Source organism: Eurosta solidaginis, chromosome 2, assembly GCF_040869045.1.
Source record: "Eurosta solidaginis isolate ZX-2024a chromosome 2, ASM4086904v1, whole genome shotgun sequence".
Taxonomy (NCBI): Eukaryota; Metazoa; Arthropoda; class Insecta; order Diptera; family Tephritidae; genus Eurosta; species Eurosta solidaginis.
In genome coordinates this window covers 277827823-277848083 of record NC_090320.1, presented here as the reverse complement: position 1 = coordinate 277848083, position 20261 = coordinate 277827823, and the positions used below count along the sequence as shown (strand labels likewise).

At 34.8% G+C, this 20261-nt stretch overlaps 1 protein-coding gene across 3 annotated transcripts in view; it reads right to left on the bottom strand.

Moving 5' to 3' along the window:
- oaf (out at first) overlaps positions 1–20261 on the bottom strand; it is a 196145-nt gene that overhangs the window by 37779 nt on the left and 138105 nt on the right. The window contains exon 5 of one of the 3 annotated variants that reach the window (XM_067768143.1): positions 8912–11427. The exons of the other annotated variants lie outside the window; for them this stretch is intronic. Within the exon in view, the coding sequence (XP_067624244.1) occupies positions 11407–11427 (21 nt within the window). The 3' untranslated portion in view covers positions 8912–11406. Of the gene's footprint in view, positions 1–8911; positions 11428–20261 lie in introns of those variants that run through there. 3 annotated transcript variants of the gene reach the window in all.

Here is a 20261-nt window from a genome sequence, read left to right as displayed (position 1 = left end):
GCCGTTGTTCAGCAATTGAACAATTCAAATGCAGAGAAGAAATTGGGCGACGATTTTCTCGACGAACTGTTGCCAGTGTCGAGTACTCCGTCGAACATTGGGTCAATACAGCAATCTATTTCGAGAGGGACGAACGAAAAATTTGTTTCATGGACCTCGCCGGGAGAAATTGGGTGCCATGTAATCAAATTGGATGTTTAAAGTTTCTCAAAGATTCCCAAAATGGAAAAAAAATTGGTGGAAGGAGGCGGACATAAGATCGACTTTCTTAACGAGTTCGCCTCTGGATCCGAATTATTTGGCAATCCAGAAAATTCTGAAAAATGTGGAGCAACAGGTAGTAAAAATAGAGGGGACAAAGAAAGCGGAAAAGCCGAAAAATTATTGGTTTGGCTCAAAAGGTACCAAATAACTCCTATAACGCAAATTTTTAGTACATCCCTTTGGATGAATTCACAGTGGAAATTTTTCAATCGTATTAGTCCTTTAATGGTTAATATAATGAAAATACATGGAGCATTTTATAATGATTTAAGTGTTGAAGAACTTTATACTCATTTTAGTCAAGTTGATCCACAACATTTAATTTTTAATGCTCCTCAATGTAATATTAAAGATTACTATTATGAATTAGACTATTCCATTTATCTATTAAAAAAATTGATAAAATATCAATTTAATAATAATGAAAATACTATTAAGAATTTTTATAAAAATTTATTCAATGTATTAGATAGAAAAATTCCAAAAAAAATTGTATGTTTATTTTGTCTCCTCCTAATTCTGGAAAATTTTTTTTTTTTGATGCCATAGTTCATTATTGTATTAACTATGGACAAATGGGAAATTTTAATCGTTATTGCACATTTCCTTTAATGGAATGTGTTGATAAAAGAATTATACTTTGGAATGAACCTACAATGGAGCCTTCTGCTTCAGAAACATTAAAATGTATATTAGGAGGAGATACTTGTAATGCTAAGATTAAGTATCAAGGGGATGGTGTAGTAATGCGAACACCTGTAATTGTTTTATCTAACAATGACGCATTGTACATGACATTTACGAAAAAGCAATTGCCATCATCCCTAATAGATATGATTATTCAATGTTACGAGGAAAACACCGAGGAAGTGTGTTCATCGTCTGTAGTCATGGAGAACACTTCCATGTTATCCATGACTGCACCTACCACAACTACTCCTGCCGTTGTTCAGCTATTGAACAATTTAAATGCAGAGAAGAAGTTGGACGACGATTTTCTCGACGAACTATTGCCAGTGTCGAGTACTCCGTCGAACATTGGGTCAATACAGCAATCTATTTCGAGAGGGACGAACGAAAAATTTGTTTCATGGACCTCGCCGGGAGAAATTGGGTGCCATGTAATCAAATTGGATGTTTACAGTTTCTCAAAGATTCCCAAAATGGAAAAAAAAAAATTGGTGGAAGGAGGCGGACATAAGATCGACTTTCTTAACGAGTTCGCCTCTGGATCCGAATTATTTGGCAATCCAGAAAATTCTGAAAAATGTGGAGCAACAGGTAGTAAAAATAGAGGGGACAAAGAAAGCGGAAAAGCCGAAAAATTATTGGTTTGGCTCAAAAGGTACCAAATAACTCCTATAACGCAAATTTTTAGTACATCCCTTTGGATGAATTCACAGTGGAAATTTTTCAATCGTATTAGTCCTTTAATGGTTAATATAATGAAAATAAATGGAGCATTTTATAATGATTTAAGTGTTGAAGAACTTTATACTCATTTTAGTCAAGTGGATCCACAACATTTAATTTTTAATGCTCCTCAATGTAATATTAAAGATTACTATTATGAATTAGACTATTCCATTTATCTATTAAAAAAATTAATAAAATATCAATTTAATAATAATGAAAATAATATTAAGAATTTTTATAAAAATTTATTCAATGTATTAGATAGAAAAATTCCAAAAAAAAAAATTGTATGTTTATTTTGTCTCCTCCTAATTCTGGAAATTTTTGTTTTTTTATGCCATAGTTCATTATTGTATTAACTATGGACAAATGAGAAATTTTAATCGTTATTGCACATTTTCTTTAATGGAATGTGTTGATAAAAGAATTATACTTTGGAATGAACCTACAATGGAGCCTTCTGATTCAGAAACATTAAAATGTATATTAGGAGGAGATACTTGTAATGCTAAGATTAAGTATCAAGGGGATGGTGTAGTAATGCGAACACCTGTAATTGTTTTATCTAACAATGATATTTTTCCGAAAAGTGAAGCATTTCGCAGTAGAATGTATCAATATAATTGGCGACCTGCTCCATTTTTAAAGAAATACACAAAAAAAACCATATCCTTTGACAATATATTTTTTATATCAAGAATTTATTTTAAATAAAGAATAATAAAAACTTATAAATTATGTTTTCTTTTTTGGTTTTACAATTTCATATTCACTTAAAACATCCTTCATTGTAGAAATATTTCCAGATGGTTGAATAATTTGACCAAATAATGTTTCACCAGTAGTATATGAATAGGTATGGAGTGGTTTAAAACTGACTTCTTGAGGCCAAGCCAATAATTTGCCTTGTGTAAATGCAGAATGATAATTGTGTTTTATAGTTATACCACATTCTACTCTCCAATAACATGTTGAATTTAAAAAATTAGTATCATTATTAGTTGGATTTAATTGACGTGTTGCTAATAGACCAACATGAACTTGTGGTTGAGCAGTATAATTTCCACTTCCATTTTTTATGGTATACGTTCCATATGTTTCTAATTGTCTTTTATAATTATTATCAATAGAATTTACACATGCTTCAACATCACCCCGTTTTCCAGATAAGCCTACTAATCCTCTATCTATTGTAGTAGTAGTTTCTTTAAAAAACTGTAAAGAATTTTTGGTTCCTCTACTTTTGTTTAAATATAATTTGTTATTTCGTTTTGTATGGGGTATATAATGCAATTTTGTATTTTTCAAATCTCCACATTTTACGTTATATTTATAATCAATTATAGGAGTATTAATTAAACCATTTATTAAAAATTTGGACAATGTATTATTTAATTCAAAAGATCCTTCTTCATGTATTTGATAATCTGGATATTTAGTAGCATCTGGATTAGTTGTTTTATTACAAATTAAACAAAAATATTGAGATATTGATCGTGGTATACCCATTGAAGTACAGCTTTCTTTTAAATAATATTTTTCACAAATATCAGTTGCACTCATTGATTCCACATCTGTTGGAATCATTGGCTTAGCATCATTACTTCTTATTAAAGAATTTTGGCCGTGAAAATCTAAATTTAAACCTATTCCGAATACTCCAATAGGAACATATTCAGATGTTGCTGTTCCTGACAACGTTGTACCCGTATCAAATGCAGTACGGGTACCTAAAGGATATACGTTACACCAAACCAATTCTATTGTGCAATCAATTGGTAAATTGGAGTATTCAGACATGCTAATATAAAATGGTAAAAAATCTACAGGAATTAGTGCTAAAGGTGTTGTAAAAATATCCACTAAATCATGTGATTCTATTTTATGATTAGCATATCCATAACTATAAAATAGTCTACTTTTTTGAAATGTCATCACAGTTGGATGTTGTGAAATTGGTCTGGATATCCACGGACAGGAATCGCTTCTTCCATTTGAAAACGATCCCGTCGACGACACCGTCGAAGCCGCATCCCGAGATCCTGTATTCGGTCCCCTACCACTACCAGATTGTGGTATATCCATACTCGATTCGTGTGGTAAAGCGGCCAAATCAGAAGAATGCAAACTGCTATCAAGATTAGCAAGGAAGCAATCGATAGAATCGTCTCCAGGTCTTCTTTCACTTTCACTACCACCGGCTCTATTGTCGTCGGGTTGTCGGGTATTGGTATCACTGGCTTCAGCTTGTTTAGAAGTACTAGGTTGATCATCCGTATGTAATTGTAAGTATGGATCTTTTTCAACTTGAGTTTTTATTCTTTTATAATTTTCAGATCCTTTGCTGTATTTAGGATAAATTGCTTTACATTCAGCAGAATGTAAAAATTCATAAAAATTCTTATATTTGCCCTTTGATTGTTTATATGTTTCATGAATTTCTCTTTGACGTTCTGCATATAATAATTGTCCTAAATTTCTTTTCATATTCTTTTCATTTCCTCCATACAATACACCAACTAATGACTCAATACCATATTTTGCTGCAAGTCCATATTTGCCCAATAAACGACCAAAATCAAATGGATTTTCTATATTATGAAATATTATTATCTCTTCAAGGTCTGCTTTACGAATATCACCATGTGTTTGTGCTAATGTATATTCAATATCATGAATTTGAGCAATCAAGTCTGCTTCATTATTTGGATCGCCTTTATAAATACTATTACCCGGACCAAGATATTTAAAACCTGGCACGTTTGCCATAAGCAACTGAATATATTTGGTTTATTTACGCAGTATTTATACATTCCTCTTTATTTACATTGCTATAACATTGCTATAATACTACATATAACATATACATTTATATATATTCACTCAAATTTCACTCAAAGTTGAATATCATGTCGTAAAGAATTCATATAACACAACCACCTCCACCACCATCAGGTAGTGGATAACGTCGCAAACGCAGGCGCAGGCATTAACAATGGCTTAAACATGGGCGAAGCCCGTTAGCCTGTTGCCTGCGCCTGCGTTTGCCACGTGATCCACAACCTGATGGTGGTGGAGGTGGTTGTGTCGAAGAAATTCCAATGGGGCAAGAAGTGGAACAAACAATAGTTATAACAGAAGCGCAACAACAACCGAGCATGATGCCTCTATACAGTTCTGAGGACGAAGAAGAAGTCGTAGCAGAAGTAGCCAAGGAATTTCAAGGTCCAGTAAAAGATTATCCGAAGCTGAATTTAAATCCGTCTACGTCGAAAGCTGGGTGTCAGACCATGCTATTAATCAATCTGTTGGAACTGTTGTGGGATCCAGTGTTATTATTAAAAATAAGTCGTATATCGTTGACATACCATAACTAAAGCTGTCGATGCACCATCATCGAGTTATGAAAATCCTAATCATTCGTCGGAAAGAGATTTTCTAGACGAGTTGTTGCCAGTATTGATTACACACAATCCAACACTGCACAGTGGGCCAGGAAGGGGTCAAAAACGGCCAAAAGTCCATGTTGGAATTTAAATTTTTCGTGTTATTAGCCAAAATATATAATAACTAAGGAAACTGTTCGTAAAATATTATAGCAATTGCTTAATTATTAAGGTCACAATTTCAATCTGATTAAGAGCGTTGGATTTAAAATTTAGAGGTGGGGTGTATATTGAAACTGAATTTTTCATTGCCTAAAATAGTAAATATTTAATGTTTCTCTTCTTTTTCTTATTAACACTGTTCATTACGATAAAAATAGTAAAAAGCGATTTAAAGAAATCCCTATTTATGAATTTTAGCGTATTTTATTGATTAAAATGTTCATTTTTTATGAGGCGTGCTCCATATCGTTTGCCCGTACTCCTACGTACCACCTCCTATCACAAACGCTTAACATAAAATGTATTCTACATTTAATATACTTTACGATGATCTTGCACGTTTTTGTTAATTTTTTTTTTGTTTTACTGGCGCTACTCCCGTCTGAGCAATTTTGGTCGAGTCGATTCAAATTCACATTCATTATTTCCTTGAAATACATTATTGCCGTGGGTTTGTCGAAAATTGATGGTCAACTTTTAGTTTACCGAATTGCAGTAATAATTAATTTAATATCAAGTATACATTTCATTGAACTCACTTTTTTTAGCATATTTTTTTAAATATTCGTGATTTTGTTTCTTTCGATTAAGTACATTTACGTAAATATGGCAGAATTTACTAAAAGGGAAATTCTTCAGCAGTTAGACGATTTAAAAGATATTAATTTAGTCATGAACTATATTTTTCAGAAAAAAAATATAGATATTTCCCAAGTGGACAATAAGTTTCTTTCTAGACTGAAACTATCAATTAACTCTCTAAATGGTAAGCGGAATGTGAAATATAGCGCTGAATGTAGAATAAAATCTCGATTCGAACAAAAGCATGCAGAATGGTTAAATTCCAATTTTAATATCCCTGAACTGGAAATTGAAGATTGTGTAATACAAGAGCAGGGTTCTCGCCCTCGCCCTGGCCGTCCGAGTCTTAAATTTGATGACAAATCTTCTCGATCTAAACGACGTGAAGTTTCAAAAATTAACTCGGATCAAAAACATAGCCCAGAATCGTTGTTAATAGCATGTCGCCAGTCATCAAGTAGAAGTGGAAACAAAGATTTTTATGCGGTCATAAGTTTTGTTTTAAAAAATATTGAGCAACCAAGAAAAGTTCGAAAATTGTTTGAAAGTTCAATCCAAGCAAAAACCACTGAAGAAGCTTTAGCCTTTTTGTTGAACAATAATCTTACACTCAGAAAAAAATACGCATAGTGAAAATGAATATATTTTTATTAATTACCATTTAAATATGTCCCTGTTTAAAAATAATACGTTCAGACCAAAACTTACTATATGCACGTATTTAAATTAAGAGAGAAGTTACATACACGCTTACTTAAATACATATGTATGTATAATGTGCATGCTCTTTTATGCATCCGTAGCTTGTGCCCAGAAAAAAATGGATTAAGCAACTGTGAGGTAGAAGGAATTCAGCGGCAACACTGCTTGTTCATTCGATTTTTTTGTGGTTGACACGAACGCAATATGTATGTACATAAAAATATGTGTTGAGCGAAGAGGTTGCAAGATTTGAATTGCCATTAACGTTTTTCTATGCAGTATTGCCGTTTTCTTACATATACCGCAATATTGATCCACATTTGGCTCAAAACATTGTCATTGCACATATGCAAGTAAAAAATATTTCATTTTTTTCTGTGCTAAGAGTGAGGTGGCAACTCATTTATAATGGTATGCATTTGTAGCTGCTTCAAGGAAGAGAAAAAATGTGTGACAGAAATTTTGCATATTTTTCAATTAGATGAATTGCTGGAAGAGCTCACTGGTAAATATATTAAAATCTTTTAAAATATTTATTATAAAGCATGCAATATTGTTTGTTCAAGTGGCTGGCATTGAATTTCAACATTTAAGTTTTTTAAACGAAGCTGATATAGCCGACGCTGTAAAAAAAGTTGGGAAAAGAGCTGAATTCCGTGAAAAGCTGTTTGCCTGGCGAAAGAAAAAGGTAAGTAATAGTAAATTTCGTACAAAGCTTTGTTGTTTAAAGTGCTTATGTGTTTTATTAACGAAAATAATCTATAAAGAAAGAATATGTATGTACATACGTATTTGTATGCGCATACGCTTAACGTCGCTGCAAGATTTTTGCTTGGATGCAGTCGGCACAATTCATGAAAACTTTGTACATTGTATGACTGTTCTGCTGGCAGATCCATTTTAGAACATTATGAGTTCAACGGCCATTTAAATAATGGGCATCGTGATCGGATTATAAATGCTGTTGTAGAGTACGTCGTTGAAAACAACATAAAATTAAAGCCACTCAACTTCGAGCAATTTTTAAACGACATTCAGTTATTGTTTCCCGAAGAAAAATCGTACTTGGTAGGTAATCAAAAAATATCAACATAACGTCGAAATGTTTACTAATGACTTTTCCAAATTAGGAATATTATTACATTCCGCGCAAAGGAAAAAAACCACCTGCAGGGAAATTGTATTCCAAATACACAAATATTACAGCGAAAAAGAGGAAAGTAGACTGCACTGCTAAACAAAAGAGCAATATTTTGGATACATCGACTACTGATTTTTAAATTGAATTCGACGAATCAATTGAGGCTAAAATAAAAGAGGAGCTACGAAGGGAATCGTCTGATTGGCAGGTGGTTCTGGACAGGTGGGATAGATCTCATAATATTCGCCAACGGGATTTATCACGTCTCAGTAATTTGGATTTCATAAAAGAGTGGCCAAAGCTAAGAGACGCCAGAGGTCCCGAACTGGTAAGCCCCAATTATAAGTTTATTTTCATCTATAAATACCCCATGCAAAATTTTAGACCGATAGCTTAACGCCAACTATTTTATTCCTCAAAAATTCAATTTTGAACCAATGTGCAATGCTTTCGTTAGAAAGTTTTCATGGAAATGTAACAGGAAGGTTAATATTTGAAACTATCCACCAACAATTTCTTTCTGAAGTGGACCTAAGTAAGTTTGCCGGGGTATGCACGGATGGGGCAAACGTCATGACTAGTAAAATAGAAGGTTTCGTAGGACAGTTAGAAAAGTCTCTTGCTTCCAAATTTTTGAGCGTGCTTTCCTGTATGAAAACTGCAGATCAAATAATTAATAAAATAAGGGGGGGTCATCATTCACTTACCCATCGGAAATTTAAGGGAGTTTTTAAAAACTTCAAAGGCTGAATACAACGACCTTAAAATGTTCACCGAAGTAGGATGGTTAAGCCGGGGGGAATGTCTGAAAAGATTATTTGCTCTGGGGAATGAAGTGCTGCAGTTTTTAAAAGTGGAGAAATTGGATGGAACAAAAGAATTAATGCAGGTCATAGAAGATAGCGAATTTATTTTTAATTTGGCTTTTCTTTCTGAATTATGTAATTATTTAAATGCGCTCAATTTGAAATTACAAGGAAAGGAAAAAACTTTACCAACATTATTCAGAGAAGTTATTCATTTTCAAATTGTTTTATTTTTACTCCTTTCTGAAATCAAAGCTGGGGATTATTCAAGTTTTCCCCAAACCTACACCTTAATTAACAGTATTGATATTTTAAAAGAAAACAACTTCCAAAATATAAATTTTCAACAAATCAAAATATTTGAAGAGAACAATCCTGTCATTAGTGTCAACGTTTTCGGTCTGCATAATACCACTATAGTGGGCCCATATTATTTTACAAAAGAGGAACTATGATATTCTATAATATAAATATATAAATTTATTGTTGTTAGAGGACATTAACAACTTCCATTACGTTTGGATAAAGAACATTTCGGGGTAAGACACTAAGAAAAACTCTTAAAACAAACAAAATTCGTTAAAACAATTTTTATTTTTATATAATTTCAGATTAATATGTAGGCAATTATTAAAATGTAAACGGAAAGTGTTCACATGCAACACATGTTTAATCCACTTCCATACAAACGAAGCTTTAGCATACACAAGGATCATTGCAATAAAATAGTAACAGAGATACCTTCGGAAAATGATAAAGTATTAAATTTTAGTAATTCTAAAAAACAATTGCATGTGATCTTTGTTATTTGTGCAGACTTTGAGTGTATTCTAGAACCAATAGATATTCAAAATTCCAGCAAAGTTCAAAAACATATTCCTTACACTTATAGTTACTACATCAAATGTTGACTTATCTTGTTTGGTTGATTTTCCGACAGGGTGGATAAATGATGTATATTGGAACGAGTTTCCGTCATCCCTTGTCAAATTTGGTTTTGAGACAAACCGGTTTCGGCGTTGTGCCATCATCAGTGTCGATTTTCGTTCTGATCTGTTGTTGTCGTATGTCCTGTATTTATAGTTCGTAGGTATATGAGCAGGTATTGTCAAATTGATGCTTGTGTATATTTAGTTATGTGTATGTGCTGTGTGTTCATTCAGAACCGAGGGTGGTTTACTAATCGATTTGTGTGGCTGACTGGGGTAGGTAGAAATCTGTGATTTCAGTCGTTTGACCTTCTTTGTCGGTTTTTTGTTTTGGTGTGTTAATTGTTTTGTGTTTATTTGTTGTTGTGTGTGTGTCTGTTGTACCTGTATGATTAAGTTGTTTCCTGTAAATAAGTTTTAAAGGCTCGAATATTGTGTCAGAAATTGTGTTTATCTGTTCGTTTAATATTCTACCGTCGAATGTTTTCTGTTTGTAGATTTCCATGTTTTCGAGTACGTTGAGACGTCGGCCCTTTTCTTGTATGTGAAGAACCCTAACTGTTTTATTGATGTTTGCTGGGGAACATTCATTCTCGATCATGTGATTCGCGAAGTTAGACTCGGGTATAATGTTTGGATTCCGTATTTTTTTGTTGTAATCTCTAATATGTTCTCTGAACCTCGTTATTATTTGCCGTCCTGTTTGTCCTATGTAACTATGCTGGCATCCGCAGGTAAGCTTGTATACGCCGTGGCTGCTAAACGGATCCTCTGAGTTAATGTTAGTTATTAGTTTTCGCCCTAGATTGTTCGATGTTTTGAATGTTGTGTTAATGTTGTATTTTTTAAAGAAGTTTGCAAATTAATATGTTGCTTTTCCAGTATATGTCATAGTCGTCCAGCTATTATTTTCCTTTTCATTGTTTCTTTTTGGTTCTCCATTTGTCCTTCTGAACTTATCTACTAGTGCTTTTTTATATCCGTTGTTTGCAGCGATGTTATATATGACCTCAAGTTCTCTCTTATATGCCTCTTGTGTAAGAGGTGTTCTTTCAAGTCTATGTTCCAAGTGCTTTAATGCTGCATTTTTATGCTGTTGAGGGTGATTTGAGGTATTGTGTCGGTGGCCGTTGACTTTCTATATATGTCATAGTTAAATCTTTTGGCTTCTTTATCAATATTTATCGTGAGGTCTAGATAGTTGATTCCTCCGTCTTTTTCGGTTTCCATTGTAAATTTTATATTTCCGTGCTGCTTGTTGAGGTACTCCAGTACAAGCTCTTCGTTATTAGTAGTTAAAAGGCATATTATGTCATCCACGTATCTAGCATAAAATGACACGCCTAATTTGGACTTCAGCTCCTGTATGTACTTTTCTTCCAGATTTTGCATGAACACTTCCATAAGAATTGCTGATGTGGGGCTTCCCATTCCAAGACCGTTTGTTTGTCTATATATTTTATTGTTGAACTGAAAATTGTTTTGACGTAAAGTGGTTCTTAGCGTATTTGTGATTTGCATACTTTTCACTTTGTTTTTTGTGTTATGAACTATTTTTGAGCTAACTATGTCCAAAGTCTCCGATAGTAGTATAGATGGGTATAAATCTTTTATGTCAAAAGATACCAATTTGCTGTTTCTTGTTAGCTCTACGGTCTCGAGTCTCTCTATTAGTTCTGTTGTGTTAGCTATTGCATATTCGTTCCTTACCTCCAGAGTATCTATCAATATCGTGGTCTTATCCCACGATTTCAGCTGGTGGTTTTACTCTTCCCGTGCTAAATTCAGATGGAGTTCCATGTCCTGAAAATCAACATAATACGTATACTGAAGTTCCTCCATCGCCTATTTCTTCGTCTTCAAAAATCTCCAGCGTATCAGATGGATTTTGCCCAAAGCCTCTGACACAGTCCTTGTTAAACGATCTTATAAGAGACCTAGAGCGCCCAAAAGATAAGTCAGAGATACTTGCATCCCGTCTAAAAGAAAGAAATTTATTAGAAAAACAGTTACGATAACTACCTATCGTGAGCGACATAAGCCATATGCTATAGCGGTTCTACCCCATTTGGTAAAAGGAAAAATATGAAAGGAAAAGTATGTACATACTTACATATATATTTACATGAGAATTTTATAAAACCGCATAAATATGAAGATTGATCATTTTGTTTATCTTTTTAGGAACGTATAAAAAGCATACCATTAAAAAGATATTTCATTATTAATTTTCATAATGTTTGCGACAGTAGATGTTCAAGGCTTTAAAGCATATGATAATAAATTTATTGTAAAGGAAATAGCTGTGGTCTTCAATAATGAAGAATTCCTCTGTTTCCACATAAAAGCTCCATTTGAATTTTCGGACCTGAGTAAGGATAATCAACGACAAACTAATTACTTAATGTCACACTACGTAATTATTGTTAAATAATATAAATCTGGCAACTCTAATTATCAGTTTTCTTTTCATACTATTTCATTATACCTCTGTTCGTATTATACTGAATAAAGTTAGTCGCCATCTTACTCTGAAACTGCGTGTACAAATCTCTATTACAACAGGTTATGGGCCTATCCACATAGAGTAAAATTAAAGTTAAATATATTAATTTAATTAAAATGGCGACGGGCACACTCAGTTTTCCTTTCGAAAAACTTCGCGGTCGGGAAAATTTTGATGTTTGGCGGCGAAATGCAAAGTCATACTTGGTGCTGAAAAGTTGTTGGAAAATCACCGAAGTAGGTTTGTCTGAAAATGCATCGGAAAAAGATCGTGACACAAACGAACGGGCGCTGGCGGAGATTACGCTCATGGTGGAGCCGAGTAATTTCTCGCACATAGCAAATGCACAGACGGCAAAAGAAGCATGGGATTCAATAATGGCAGCGTATGAGGACAGTGGTTTAACTCGCAAGGTAGAGCTTTTGAAAAAGCTGGTGCAGTTAAAACTCGAACAGTTCCAGACCATACTTTATTGCTAGCTGGGTTGCCTAATGAGTATCAAGCTCTTGTTATGGCAGTGGAAAATTCCAAATCGAAGTTAACCGTCGACAGCGTAAAGAATTTGTTGTTGCAAGACGTCAAATTGGATTGTAGTAAGGAATCCACCAACAACGCTTTGTATTCGAAGAATTTCGAACCGAAAAAGAATGACAAAAATTCTAATCGTAAAAAGTTTCGTTGTTTTAATTGTGGTCAGGAAGGCCATATGCGTAAAGAGTGTCGTAAATCTATACAGTCGAAAAAAGCAAATGAGAACGAAAGTAAAAGCAAGACAGCTATATTTTCAAATTCTTTGCTAGCGAATTCGTGTTTACACTCTCAGAGTGGCGAGTGTGTATGGTACGTCGACTCAGGCGCAACGTCGCATATGACGAACGATCAACAGTTGCTTTCAAAAGTTCGAGCAGCAGAACACAACGAAGTTATTTTAGCTAACAGTGAGCGAGTTCCTGTTAACAGCGTAGGAGATGTTAGCCTACTGTTAAATGTCAACAAACAGAAAATTCCAACTAATGTTCGAAATGTTGAATATGTTCCTAGTCTTTGTGCAAATCTTTTGTCAGTTCGACAAATGACTAAGCAAAACAAAAAGGTGGTGTTCGAAAAAAATGTATGTAAAATTTTCGATGTGAAAGGCAATTTAATAGCAAAGGCATTTGCGGACAACGATTTATACAAGTTGGATTGCGTTAAAAATAAAGTTGGGAGAGCAATGACTACAGTTGATAACTTTGAGCTTTGGCATCGTAGGCTGGCACACATTTGCAAATAAAATATGAAACGAGTGCAGAATTCAACGCTTGGCGTTAATTACAGCAGCACAAGTGACAAAGGGTGTATTATATGCTGTAAAGGTAAACAAACCAGAAATATAAACAAATCAGCTGGTACGCGTGCAGAAAATTTGTTAGACATCATACATTCTGACGTGCTTGGTCCAATTAGCACAAAATCGTTCAGTGGTGCAAGATTTTTACTTGTATTTGTTGATGATTTTTCAAGAAAGGTATTTGCGATACCGATTGTACGAAAGTCAGATGTGTTTGCTAAATTTAAGGAATTTAAAAGCGAAGTAGAGACACAGTGTGGCCGTAAAATAAAAGTGCTGAGGACAGATAATGGCACTGAATATTGCAACGAACCATTTGAAAATTTTTTGCGTGATTGTGGCATTGTTGTTCATCAAAAAACAGCTCCCTACACGCCCGAACAGAACGGGGTGGCTGAGCGTATGAACCGAACGTTGATTGAACGTGTTAGATGTATGTTATTAGATTCTGGCCTGAGAAATATATTCTGGGCAGAGGCTGCAAACACGGCAGCATATTTGGTAAACCGCATTCCATGTAGAGGTAATAATCGAAGTCCAGAAGAAATATGGTCAGGTGTTAAACCTAATTTAAAGCATTTACGAATATTTGGTTGTACAGCGATGGTTCACATACCGAAACAAAAACGTTTAAAACTTGATGCAAAATCAGATGAGTGCATATTTGTAGGATATTGTGCTGTGTCAAAAGCTTACCGGCTTTATCGTAAATCTGATTACAAGTTTATTGTGAGCCGTGATGTTACATTTATAGAAAATTCATGTGACGTAACGAAACATACAGAGCCAAATTTGATTATTGATATTATTGATACAAGGGAAGATTATAACATTAACAATTCAGAGGAGGATAATATGAGCGAATTGTTAGATGTCAACAAATCTTCGGACAGTGACTACGATACTCCTGATGAAAGTGAAGCAGTTAATATGCATAGTGACGATTATGATAAATTGCATCCAGTTCGTCGGTCGGAGCGTATTGCAAACAAAACGAAAAGAAATTTGTTGTTGACAGTGGTGTCTGATGCTGATGACCCTGTTAGTGTTGAAGAGGCATTGTATAGTGCAGAATCAAGTGCCTGGAAGCGCGCCATGGAAGAGGAGATGGATTCTCTTAAGTCAAACAACACTTGGGTGCTTACGAAATTGCCTGCTGGTAAAAAGGCAATAAGTTCAAAATGGGTATTCAAAGTGAAACGTGATGCAGCTGGAGAGCTTGTTCGTTATAAAGCAAGGCTCGTTGTGAAAGGTTGCTCGCAGAAACAAGGCGTCGATTATTCGGAAACATATTCACCGGTAGTTAGGTATAACTCATTGCGATTCTTGTTCGCCATGGCAGCGAAATATGACTTGGCGGTGCATCAATTAGATGCGGTAACAGCATTTTTAAATGGTGAGCTTCGTGAAGAAGTATACATGAAGCAACCGGAAGGCTATGATGATGGTTCAGGCAGAGTATGTCGTTTGGTAAAGTCACTATACGGCTTGAAACAAGCAAGCAAAGTTTGGAACGATAAATTGAATACAGTACTCATCGGTCTAGGACTAGTTCGGAGCGAAGTCGATCAATGTATCTACTATTGTGTAAAAGATCAAAGTATGGTTTACGTAGCGATTTATGTAGACGACGTGTTGGTGTTCTCCAATGACAAAAAGGCTACACAGCGTATTAAGAGCGAGTTGTCTTCCAGATTTAAAATGAAAGACATGGGTTCAGCGTCATCCGTATTGGGCATGCGAGTTCAAAGAGATGAGGTAAAAAAACTAATAAAACTTGATCAATCTGAATATATTTGCAGTGTGCTCAAACGTTTTGGAATGGATGACTGTAATGCCGTTGCTACGCCACTTGATTTGTCACAGAAGCTAACTATTGAAATGTGTCCACAAACTGAAGAAGCAAAGAAAGAGATGGAAAATGTTCCATATATGGAGGCTATTGGTTGTCTGTTGTACGCAGCACAGAACACTCGACCTGATATCAGCTTCCCGGTCAATTTACTGAGTCGGTTTACACAAAATCCCGGCAAAGCTCATTGGCTTGCAGTGAAGCGTGTGATGCGATATTTGAAGGGAACTATAAACAAAGGCTGAAGGTCTAGTTGGATTTTGCGATGCTGACTGGGCAGGAGATCTTGATCAGCGTCGATCAACTTCTGGTTACATGTTCGTTATGCAGGGTGGTGCTATATCTTGGTCAACGCATAGACAGCGAACCGTTGCATTGTCATCAACAGAAGCAGAACTTATGTCAATAGTGGGTGCAATGCAAGAAACGATTTGGTTGAACCGATTGGAATCTGAGCTTATTCCTCGCAATGCAAAAACAACAACATTGTATTGCGATAACAAAAGCGCAATTCATATTGTTCGTAACAACAATTTTTCTCCACGTACTAAACATGTCGATATAAAGGTGAAATTCATACAAGAAAGGCTGGAAGATAAGTCGTTAAAGCTAGAGTACATTTCTACAAGCGAGATGTTGGCAGATGGTTTAACGAAAGCTATACCAGCTGTTAAGAATGAATTTATTAATGTCGGAATAGGTTTACAGTAAACTTACATATGTATTACTTAACATAGTTTTTGCAATGTAAACATTTTGGATTTGAATTAATGGTCGTAAATTTTTACTTATATATATTTGCAATGTTGCCAGATGTTCTATTAAAGGGAAGTATTGTTAAATAATATAAATCTGGCAACTCTAATTATCAGTTTTCTTTTCATACTATTTCATTATACCTCTGTTCGTATTATACTGAATAAAGTTAGTCGCCATCTTACTCTGAAACTGCGTGTACAAATCTCTATTACAACAGTAATTTATTATGGTCCTATGGAAGTGATAGTTTTAAATTTGTAAAAAACTATTTGATGTCAACATTGAAGAACATAAAAGTTTATGTAAAGGGCAAGAAAAACTAGTGTGGATTGCAGGGTTCCTCCAAAATCTCTCTAGATTATATAGTTTACACCCAGATGCTGTGCGTTGTATCAGTGAGTATAATAGCCGTACTTATGATATATACTTTAAATTTTGTAACCGTAGTTTTATATTGTTAATATTATATTCGATTGGACGTAATCGAGAGCATTCGGATGGAAATTGATGGCAGTAATCTAGCCATTTTAACACTGCTCGACCATTCCAAAGCATTTGACTCAGTCGACCATTACGTTCTATGTTGTAAGCTTAAAAATTTATTTAATTTCTCTAGTCATGCCATTGCTTTGATTGGGTTTTACCTTGCTGACAGATCTCAGGCTGTGTACGCTGGTGGCAGAAAGTCTAATTTCGTACCTGTACTCAGGGGTGTTCCGCCTGGGGCCTCTGTTGTTCGCGTTGTATGTTAATGACTTACCTAATACTTTAAAATATTGTAATGTTCATATTTATGCTGATGATGTCCAATTATATGTATGCTGTCCTCAAAATCGTATTGATATATGTATTAACGAACTTAACTCCGACTTGAACCAAATAGGTATATGGGCATCTGCCAATGGCTTGTCAATAAATCCTGACAAATCGAAATGTATTGTCATTCGCAGGAAGACCTTCGATACACAAGCTTTAAACAAGGTAATGTTGGGCGGAGCAGTCATTGAATATGTTAACACAGCGAAAAATCTTGGTCTAATCTTTAACAATACTCTGACGTTGAATAATCACATCTTTAGATCAGTAAGTAAAGTGTATGGAATGCTTCGTACACTATTACTAGCACAGTACTTCACTCCTTTCAACATTAGACTTATTCTTGCGAAAGCGTATCTAATACCTACGCTACTGTATTTATGTGAGATTTTTGCTAACTGTGACTATGTATGTAAGAACAAACTTAATGTTGTTTATAACAACATTGCTAGGTATGTATTTGGGCTTAAACGACTTGACCATGTGTCTGCTTATGCCAAAAAGTTGTTAAACATTTCCTTTGAAAACCTTTTAAAAGTCAGAGTGCTAGTATTCATACATAAGGTTATCCATACTAAGGAGCCAAGCTACCTGTTTCAAAGGCTGCAGTTTCTCCAATCTTCAAGGTCAGTACAGCTTGTCTATACTAGACACAGAACTCTCACCTCTGAACGCCAGTTCTTTATAAGTGCGGTTCGTCTTTGGAACTCTCTTCCTGTTAGATTAAGGCAACCAACTAATACACTGCTTTTCAAAAACGAGGTGACCAGTTGTTACAATAATTACAATAATGAATAAATACTAGTTATGTACAGAATGAGTATATATGAACATATATGTATGTATTCTTTTACAATCTATATATATATCTATTTTCTCTAATATGTTAATCTTAATTATTATTGGCATATTTCACTTTCCTTCCCTCTACTTCTGCTACTACTTTCATCCTTTCTTTCTGTTTAATTAATTGCACCTAAGAAGTTAAATTGTATAACACGTGACTGGCACTTTAAGATAATTTTGTTTTAAATTGTTGTGTCAGGATAAATATTTATATGTTAATAATAATAAATAATAAATTTTGTAAAATGCACGCGGTATACGAATTTTCACAGGGTATAGGCAAAACGACGACTATTGATGGTGACCTTATCCCCGTCAATGTGCCCAAGATTGCCCTTCCGCGCAGCTCATTCCAAGTCACAGTTGGTGACACTGCCCAAAATATCGATCTCGGCACATTCGGTGTTCTTAACGCAGATACCCATAACGTGTATGAGTGTTAAGCTTCACAATACATTAGTAAAGAATTAGTTCAGAAATGTCAATCATCACCGAGTGGATCGATCGACCCCTGGTTACCGCTTCCTGCGGCTATAATTCCATCAAATTCAGTGTTTAATAGCAACTGTATCTGTTACAAACCAGTTGAACATATAATCGACTGAGTTCCGGAATCAGTAAGTAATATTATATTTTCAACCAGCAATAACATGAGCGGTAGGCTGTGCTATTCGCCACAAATTGAAGTTATAGTAAATAGCTATCTAGAACACATACAATATAAACTCAAGATAAAGACTGGGTTTCCCCTTTCCAACAAAATCCCGCACTTTTGACTTTCGTTGAGTTCACGGACAGGCGGGGAAAAACGAATTGGAGATTTTGTATCGGCTATGTGTGGCAGCAGTAATAATTCCGCCATTATTAACGCAAAGGGCGGTTTACTGGCCTTGAGAAGGAGGCGGATTCAAACTACACCCGGCATATGGATTGATACAACTGATAAATAGTTTTTACATTTTTAACTAAAGTGCATAAGTGTTGAGAATGTATAAAACCATTTAAATTAATGGTTCCATTTTTGATCATTTTTCTAACACAATTCCTAAAAGTTCATCATTGAAATCCATTTTTAGTATAATTAAAATATCTAGTTCAGCATTTAATTTTTTTTTTTTTTTTTTGTGAAGATGATGATGTTATTATTGTGGATTGTGTTACTCCTGAAGGAATTGGAATTTTGTCTCCTCCAGGATTCAGTGGACAAGCGCGAGGGAATTCCATCAGAAAGCAATGCAAGAATAATAATACTTGGGCATTTGATTTACAAGCACTTTGTGAAAGTTTTATACGACAATTACTTACAGAACAGATGGGCTGTCGAGAAGTTTCAGATATACAGGATTCCCGCCCCCGGATATCGTGTATTATCAGTCGACCCCTAAACTGGACTTACCCTTTTTATATTTATTCAGGCAACATGGAGGACTATCGCAGCATAAATGAGGAATTGGAGGACTATCGCACCTTATATGAGGAATTGGCCAAAGAAAACCAGCATCTAATGGTTACTGTTGCGGAGCAGGCGAGGGTAATAACCGAGCTTTACAGGCGTGTTTTTGAGGCGAATGATAGAGCGGCACACAACGAATATTGTCCAAATTCTGGCCAACAATATTAAGGAATGGGTATGTAAATCTTGATGAACTTATTTATTTTGGTCTTTCCTTAGATCTCCTTAGCAGGGCTCCCCTTTAATACATAGAAGAAGTTTAACAACGTAATAATTAAATTACTGTCGTGAAATGTATCTTCCTTCATTAGTTCAACGATCTAAAAACTCTTAACTGGCAAATTATAAGTCTTAAAGTATTTCAAGCTAGTATCTTCAAAAGATACTATGGTGGTCCTGCCTCACGAGCCAGAGACCGGAGCAACAGTATAGAAATAGATACTTCCATTAATCGGGAATGAGGATTGTCTCTTCGATGGCACAAGAAATCTTGACTACATTAAAACTAATGAAACATAATTTGATACAATTAAAGAAGTGTCGAGGATTTCAAATGCGAAATCCAAAAAGGAGAATACTCCACAATTTTACGAAAAGGAATGTTCCTCAACATTTAGTCAATACGATTTTCATTGTTTGTATGAAAAACACAGTGGATCAAGGTTCATCGTCTGTTTCCATAGAGACCAACTCCATATCGTCCATGATTGCACATACCATAACTACAGCTTTTGATGCACCATCATCGAACACTGGGTCAATCTCACAATCTATTTCGAGAGGGATGGATGGCTAGTTTGTATCATGGACATCTCCGGTAGAAACAGGATAACAGGTTAAATTAGACATATACAACTGTAAAGATTTTAAAGAACTTGTAAAGAAGAAATCCACATCGATTTAATGCTTTACTAATTTCGACATGTACTTGTTTTTCTCTTAAAACATATAATTGTTGTCCTATATATAGTCGTTTAGACATATGTTTCTTCTTCATTTGTAGACCCATATAGTATTCCAGTATACAATATTTAACTTCAATTCCAATTTCTCCCAATGTATTTTCAATATAACCTTCTTTTGAATCATGAAATTTTTTAATATCCTCTAAATCTGCAGTATGAATACACTGGACCACGAATTTCAACTTTTTCTCTTTACCAGAAACACCGTTATGAAATTCGTATGTAAAATCACCTCCTGATTTCGAAAATTGAGTTCATTTTTGATTCTATGGTACCGTTTTTGAGA